The following is an 8453-nucleotide window of genomic DNA, read 5'->3' as shown; positions in this document are numbered from 1 at the left end:
GGGGCTCGTGGCCGGTCGCCCGCCATGACGGGCGCGGGCGGCGCCGGCGACCCGGGTCGCCTGGCGTCGCCTCCCCGCCTCGCCTTGTCCTTGCACCGGGCCTCGAGTGCCCGGTTGAGCCCTCGGACGGGGCTTTGACAGCGGGCTAGGAGGCCGCTCGCCGCTGCCGCGTGAGCGAGGGACCCGAGAGAAGCGCGGCGACAAAGATGGCGGCGGCGGCGCGGCTGAGGGCAGCTGCGGCCTCGGGCTGCGTTTCCGCCTCCTCTTCACGGCGAGACTCGCTCCCAGGGGAACCTTCCCACAGCGGCGGCTCCCGAACCTGCGGATCGAGCCCTCTGCCTTGTTACTACCGGGCTCAGGCCCCAGTATTCACGTTTTAAGTCGAAGAAGAGGTCTTCTATATGACTGAGTTTAGAAAGGACCCTAGCCCTGCGTGGGCCACTTACGATCATTGTTTCCTTCCTGTGGCTAGAAAGCCTAAAGCTGTCTTGCGAAGGAACAGCTGGAAASCAGTTTGCACTGTTGTCATTCCCTTAGCAGAAGCAAGGCCCTGGCCAGCAGTGCAAGGGTGTGCCTACGCATACCAGGCTGCAAAGATCACTTCAAAACGGCAGCCTTGATCTAATCGCTTCCCTCCTGCATCAATCCCTTCTCCTCATTTGCAAAGACTATATCCTGTTGTGGCACAAGCAAAGAGCCCTGGTAGTTGTCTTCACAACAACCCAGAGAGAAAAGTTTCCTTTATGATTCAAAGAGCTTTTGAATGAAAAAGGTGCGYGCCAATCTGCTTTGAGTTTATTGTTTTTCTAACATAAGGTTTAGAGTTCAGGGCCTGCTGCGCAAGCAGGAAACTTTTAAGAACTACAATGTAAAATAGACCTGTTGCTGTGCTACAGTTCTTGCTAGAGCAACACAACATTATCAGGTTAATAACATGATCCAAACAAAGTATATCGATCCTTGTTTTTATTAGAAGCAAGGTCACAAGAAGTACTGAAAGAAGAGAGCAACAGGAATATACAGCAGAACTCAAAATACCACATAGACAAAAGATTTAACAAACAGCTTTGATTTTAGGGACAGCCTCACAGATGAGTCTGATAGCATTTACAGCACTGTTATATTGTTACAAAGGGAAAGTTTACAAAGTTGAGATAGAAAAAGTAATCAAACATGACTAGAGTCAGCAGCAAGGAATTTTTTGCAAGCGGCCTTCCGCTACTGCAATACTATTTATGCTTTCAAAGTTTTCCAGGAAGCTTTGTCTTCTTTACAGTCCATCTAAAATAGTAGAATTATTAGGTGTCAGACTTTGTGTTCTAGAAATAAACAGAGTTGGCTTAGCTTCTGGCATTACAGACATGTAAGTAGAAGCAATCAAAACAATGAATTTTTGAATTCACAAACTGGAAGCATACTGAAAGTTCTTTGTATCCCAAGTGCAAGGGAATTTTTTTGTTTGTTTTAAAACTGTAGTACATGTCATATACTAGTTTCTCAGGGTGATAATACATATCTAATGGGAACTCAAGTGGCTTAATTACACTTATATACCAATCATTTTGATTGTTAAGAACATATGATGCTATTAAAAAAGGGTATAATTTCTCCCTCCAATAGTTTAACTTACATTTTTGCCAGTTTAGATGAATTATTCCCTAATTCAGATTATGTTAACAGTTTTGTAGTTTTTATATATGCAACCATGTAAAATACTGTTTCATACCAACAGTTTTTCCATGGAGGGAATTTTCAAAAAGCTTTTTTGAAAAGAGATTGTATRGGTTCAGGCAGCATGTACTGTACAAAAGGAAGCAGAAGCCACTAGTTCAAGTGACACACACATCCTGCTGCCAGCTGTGGGCAAGTCAGACAGTTTTTTGTCATTGTAATTATGACCAAAAACCTTTATAAAGGAATTTTTTATTCTTGGTCTTCAAGGGGAGAAAACTGTTACATAGCAACATCAGTGTAAGCTAAACCTTCCTGTTATCAAGATCACATTTAATTTATCCATCAGCATGCTTTATAACATGTCTGCACTTTGGCATCTCCATCTGTAACGTGGAACTCATAATACTTTCTTGCTCACGAATACGAATCCAAACAACAGCATCTGTAGAGCTGATATATGGGGAACATTCATGTTTAAAGACATGCCAAGACTATGCCATTTGAATTCTTCCGGGTCATAATACAAAAGTTCTAAACATCACAATTTTGTTTTGGGGGAAGGGGATTTATAATTCACAGCAATAATTCCCTAAAAATCAGATTGTTATTTAGAAAATAAAACATCTAACATAGTTACCTAAGTTTTCTTACCTTGGGGAGTCAATTCCACTGTCTCCTGTAATGCTGTGATTTTCTATTCCTTCTAAGTGATTCTGTCCTAAAATCACAGTACAAGCATTATTAAAAATTAGACCATTTTTCATCAAAGGGTTTCTCATTTCTTTTGCTTGCAGGCCCAGAGCACAGCATGCCAGCTCTTCTCCCATCACATAGATGGAGTTCTGCAAAGCGTCAATGTCTGAGCCAGCCTCATTAGCGTTGCAGAGAYTTGTTACAGCTGAAGTCTTCACACATGCAGTAAGGCCAGTTTCCTCTTCCTTTTTATGAATTGTCAGAAGCACCTGACTGCAAAAACAACTTTCTTCAGTGAAATCTGTTTTCTGACACACTTTTGAGCCATCTATTGATTCAGCAAGACTGGCACATTCCTTATATTCATACTCTCCAGAGTCACATTTGTTTACAGTTGTGTTGTACTGGTCTGGATGAATATTAACCTTCCAGTTTTTTACAGACACAACTGTCTCTGCTTTTGGCACAGCTTTATTCCGGTCCTTTGTATCTGAAAAAGCATGGCCAGGATGCAAGTGACCTGATTCACTGTATTCAAAATTGTCATCCAGATAAAATGAACTACAGGTGTTGCCATCATGTGCTTTTTGGTACACAAGATGGCAGTCATCAGTAAATCCTTCACCTTCTAGCTTTGTTGATCCAGGCCAGCTAGTACAGTCATATTTAAATATAAGTTCCTTCTTTTTACCAGTCTTTTTTCTGTATTTCACACCAGCTTTTTTTAGCAGGTTGGCATTGGTTGTGTAATTTGAAAGGCTGACATTTTGAAATTCGTTTGATGTTTGATCTAGTAATTTACATGCAGAGTCAGCTTTGTACTTGCAATGCTCATCTTTCAGATTTAATGAATATTTTGCATCTTCTTTGCACCTGACATTATCTTCAGTGTAGGTGTGAGAGGATTTTTGAACAGCTGCAGTGTTTTGTTTGGCTGTTTGTCTGCAGATGCTGTCTTCAGAAATGCTACTCTCCATTAAGTATTTACATTTGTCATCTATTTGCAAAGTATTGCCTTGCGCATAACTAATGTTTTCACTTAAACTGTCTTTCTTTAGTTGGAGGGAAGACCTATTAACATGAAGTGATTTGTTTGGTTTGGCTTTGTCAGCCTGCTTTTCAGTAACCAGTTGTTCAGCTTCATATTCAAAGGRTTTTGAGGAATCTGAAGACCTTGGTCTTTGTAAACCCCTTTCTTGCTTTCGAGTCCTGGGCTTCAGTTGAGTGTTAATCTGACCTTTATGCCCTTTCACATAAAAGTTGTGTTTCCGTGACAGACCCTGAAAAGGGTTCTTAATTTGTCTTTTGTATATAACTTGGGATTCCACATGCTGGTTTGTAGTATGCGGTGATGGGTGCTCTTCCAGTTTTTCACTTTGGGATGTTAGCTGTTGTATTTGAGATTTCCTGTTGCTTCTGCTAATTTGCTTCTCTTTGCTTGATTTGTTTTTCCTGCCATGCTTTGCTGTTTTACTTTGCGTCTTCTGAGGCCATTCCTTTGAAAGATGCTTTTGCCTGACTGTTAATGCTTCAGCTGAGGTACCTTTACTGATATAATTTTTCTGCTCCTCAAACTTCTGCATTAATGCTGTATGTTTAATTAAATTATCAACTGTAAGCGTAGGGTTAATACGCTTGATGATTTCATGTTCAATATCACGTGGAATATTATTTAAGTCATCTTCGTCCCTTACCGGCCACTCCTTGGGAGGAAACTGGGCTGAAAAAGTGGAGTACTCTTTCATACGCTTTTCTTTTTTAGAAGAACTTCGCCAGAAAAGGCCAAAGCCAAACCGTTTACCTTTCGGTTTTTCTTTCACGTGTGTCAGGGATTTGATGGTGTCCCAGGAATGAGTTTCACCAGGTGTGGACACCACTTGATTTTGAATTGAAGGCTTCAATTCACTGCAGCCTTTCTTACCTCCTCCATTAGGTTCATGATTCATTAGCTGCTGATGTCTTTGTTCACGGAACATATCTTTGTCAGGGAAACAATGGTGGGATCYGTAACAGGATACCATAGGAATGTTTTCTTTCATTAGCTCTGCACAGTTCTCTGTGCTTACAAGGTAAGTGATGGAAGGTGATGAACAGCAACTGTCCCCCAGCTGGACCCTTTTATTGGCCTCTGGGGCATCATGTGTGATGAAGTAGGTACTGGGGGTCACGATGAAGTATCCTTCTCCTGTATGATAGATCTTCCTTTCTTTAATTAGAGTGCCAAGGGTATTATATACAATTTTGTGGGAGGGAACTGCAATTCCTGCAACAAATATACAGATATTTAAAATCAGAAATAAGATTTCAAATATAATGAGAGCTGGCCAAAAAAATGACTTACATGGAACTAGAAGCAGCTCAGACATGAAATAGCCAGTGAACTCAGATTGCAGGATTCAGAAGAAAGTTTGAAACTGATGTACCAACTGAAATGTTGRGCAGAACAAGCTTGATTTCAACCTGAAAGTGTGACATCACAGGACAAACTGCAGGATTTTTTGAGTTCATCATCACTCTGCTGAGTTTCCAGAGCCAACAATTGTGCCTGCACCTTGCTGTACCTTACAGTCAGCCCCCGAGCCCTGGGGCTCTCTGCAGAACAGAGGCAGACACGCTGTGCAGCAGTGTTCACGTGCCCAAAGTGTGGCCCCAAATCCAGAGCCAGCATCCACTGCAGCCCTGGGTCAGGGAGAGCCCTCTTGGGCCAGCCAGGTGAGGGCAGCACGGAAACACCATCCAGCCAGTGTCTTACAGATCAATAAAACCACTTTTTCCTTCCTCAAGGCCATTCCTCACTGATGAGGTAAGGATGCCCCTGGGGAAGAAGGCAAAAACAGCTGCATTCTTTAATTTAGCAGCAGCACTGCTGTGCTGGAGTTTAGGGTGTTCTCCTTAAAATAAAAAGGATGTTTTCTCTTTATCTATCAGGGTATGATATTCATGAGAGACCTTCTGCCAACAAACAAGCCAAACAATGTGTTATTCAAAACTTTTTCCCTCTGGGCAGGATTATTTAACAGTAGCTTTTATCACTCTCTCTGAAGCTTCTGGTAGAGCTTTATCATATGACAATTGCTACCAAAGTTTACCATGCTGTGACTGGTATCAGCTGCTGGTTTTCCCTCAGGTATCACAGTCCTAGAGTCATTAGTCTAGTGACACCTGACCTGCTGCCCCAGACTTAAGCTGATCACCTACCCATAAGAATGAAATCTTCTGGCAAAGTGAAAATACAGCAAGAAAACCTCTGTCTCCCTACTGACTTTGAGAGTTACTTCTGGCTGAGCTAAAAATCCTACTTTGTGGATGTCTCAATGCACATACAGACTATATCGCATTCCCGGCAAGTTTGTGGGACAGTTTATGGGGTTGCATTAACATTTTCCCCAGCAGTGAAAAAGAGAACAGGACTTGGCCTGCCAGATCAGCCTGTAACATTTGGAAGGCTGTAGGATTATAAAGAATCAAAAGAGGAAGCTCAGCATCAAACAAAGCAAACTGTTTCTGCAGAGGGCCCGAATGAGCTTTCACGGAGTCCCAGAGACGTTTAAGTATTCGAGATCTAAGGGAAATKGGAGGTTTTTCAAATCAAAATGAAAGTGCAGCATTTAAGGGAAATGGCTGCTACCTCATCAAAAGAGAAGGATTAAAGCTCATTTTGTGTAATTAAATTGCTTTTTGGGAGAAGGAGGCTGGAATTTGACCAACAAACCTGAATTTGAGGCCAATTGTATTTGTGATTGCAGACACCAAATGTAGGCTCCTACTCAGTCTCAGTGTGGCTGTCTCTCGAAGGAGGACTCAAAGTTTTAGTGAACTGACACATACTGTGTTTTATGTTTTTTCATATCTGATATCTAACTACCTCATCTATGCTTTCTCATAGAAAAGGGCATARTCAACATGCTTCCATACTCAGTTCCCTCTCTTATTCTCAAAGAAAATCTGCAAAAATTATTCTATTCGAAATAATGTTACTGATGCTCACAGACTGATGAGGATTATGTACATATTCATGCATTTCCCTAGCTGTCAGGTAATTTACATTCTTCCATTTTGCCAGCTTTGCTTCTAAGTGTTCATTGATGACTTGCCTGATRCCAGAAACACAAGCATGATAGTACAGTCACTTCTAAAAGGAGAGAAAAATGAATATAGTACCTGGATAATTTTTCACTAACTGCTCTGTTAAAGTTTCCTGTGTAACCATTACATGATCTGCATTCATTTCTGATATGGTGCAGCAAAGAACTTCAGCCAGGGGAACAAACTGTGATTGGGAGAGAGGATTCATGAGAACAGGTGGCACATCACCTAAGGTTTAAAAAGAAAAAGAAAAAAAAGTTGTTTGCATGGGATAATGTCTCATTTTACTATTATACATAACAGATTTTCAGATTTCATTTGTGTTGCCTCAGAACAAACAACTTATCCTCATTAATTTTCAACATTTGCAATGAAAGAAACAGAAAGTTACTTAAGCAATTCGGTTTGTTTGATCTTAAATCCCAGCTTAACCCACTATTTAGCTTAATAAACAAGGAGTAGAGGGAGCAAATTACACTTGATGACTGCTGACTTTTTAGATGACTGTTTACATATGAAACAATGCAGAACCTGTATTTCTGTGAGTACCTAATGAAACGGTCAACATCCAATAATCTAAGTACAAAATGTTTTCACAGAGTCAGAACACATGAAGGAGGAGACTGGCAAAAGCCTTTGTCTTTTCTCTAGCACAAACATTTGAATAGAAATGGTACAAGTCTTATTTCTAGACAGGGCTCTAAAACTTGAGATTATTTACTAGAGGGCAAAGATACCTCTTACCACTGACTTTTAACTGGTTACAATCGTAACTTGTGCACCACTGCACACATTTTTAGGTTACCCTGTCCCTCCTGGTGAGGGGCAGTAATACTATTGCTATTTCACATGAGGAAAGCAGAGACTCAGAGGGGCAAAGCACGTGGCCCTGTTCCCGAGTAATTCTGCAGCCTCAGCCCACTCTCTGCCCGGCAGAGTACAACACACCTCCCCAGAAGCAGCTGAACAGTTTTGTTGTTATTTCCCTCCAGCTCACAAGGGCAGGACGTTGGAGACCTGGATCCAAAGACTGAATGTGGAGTAGATACTTCTCTATTTACTTTTCCATGATTCATTCCCAGAGCCCCGCGTGCCCCCAGGATGTGCTCTCCTGCAGATGCTGAACTCCCACAYAGGGCCTCAGGGGAAGTGGGCGGACAGATGAGGGACTTGGTGAGGAAGACAGTGATCTGAATGGGGCCTTAGTTCTTCGCCTCAACTCCCTCATCTATAAAACACAGAAGATAACTACTGCCCTCTTCCCATCACAAGATGGCAAGGCCAGTCAGAGCAACCCTGGCAAGTACTTCTGACACAGTACCAATGCATGATGCAGGATAAGCCTGAAATCGGATATTGCCTGAATACTGATGACAAAGCACAGAGCAGGGACTCACCTGAGGCCTGTGCTTCATGCAACTTCATACAACTTCTCACATGAAAAGGGTTTTTTTGTTTGTTTGTTCGTTTTTTAATTAGAACAACGGTCTGTCCCCGCTACCTGCTGGAGTTTTGTGCTCTTCTTCCCAGCTCTCTCGTGCAGAAAGCCTCTGGGTATCCTCAACTGCCAGAGCAGGCAGAACGCAGCAGGGGCTCCCACCTGGTTACTTCACGAGGCAAAGAATGGAGTCAAATTAACAGGAATTTTCCTGCATGGAAGAAGGCACATTTCAGATTAAGTGATATTCAGGTTTAACTGAACTGCAACCGGATAGTATGTTGGGTGACTCTGTAACCTGATACTATCCTTTTGGCAGAAAACTACAATGCAAACATTTATCTGATAAGTGGATTAAGAAACAGCACTTTGAAGAGCTTAAATTGCTCTTGACCTTGGTTTTACATCTGCAGTTATGTTCATAAAAAAGTGCTCAGAAAAATGTCCCGKCATACTATTTCCTCAGTGACGTTGCCAAGATACTCCTCGCAGGTGCAGAAACCATGGCAAGCTTTCCCTTTCTGTGGGAAAAGACTTGTGATAATTCTTGTGAAGGGTTGCT

General features: G+C 41.9%; 1 protein-coding gene across 3 annotated transcripts; it reads right to left on the bottom strand.

The window, feature by feature from the left end:
• Positions 1 to 951: 951 nt before the first annotated feature.
• On the bottom strand, positions 952 to 8049 carry STOX1 (storkhead box 1). 3 transcript variants are annotated; one of them, XM_085305546.1, is made up of 4 exons: positions 7955 to 8049; positions 6529 to 6681; positions 2326 to 4630; positions 952 to 1319 (listed from the first exon to the last, which is right to left on the bottom strand). In XM_085305546.1, exons 2-4 carry the CDS (start codon positions 6659 to 6661, stop codon positions 1271 to 1273), a joined length of 2487 nt encoding a protein of 828 aa, XP_085161672.1. In that variant the 5' UTR covers positions 6662 to 6681; positions 7955 to 8049; the 3' UTR covers positions 952 to 1270. The 3 variants fall into 3 exon arrangements, with proteins under 3 accessions (XP_085161672.1, XP_085161673.1, XP_085161671.1); XM_085305547.1 differs by having other exon boundaries at positions 952 to 1281; XM_085305545.1 differs by lacking the exons at positions 952 to 1319; positions 7955 to 8049 and having other exon boundaries at positions 1745 to 4630; positions 6529 to 6836.
• Positions 8050 to 8453: the final 404 nt, after the last annotated feature.

This window comes from Rhea americana, unplaced genomic scaffold (genome assembly GCF_003343005.1).
Source record: "Rhea americana isolate MKP2758 unplaced genomic scaffold, rheAme1 scaffold_222, whole genome shotgun sequence".
NCBI lineage: Eukaryota > Metazoa > Chordata > Aves > Rheiformes > Rheidae > Rhea > Rhea americana.
This window is presented reverse-complemented; position numbering and strand designations above follow the sequence as displayed.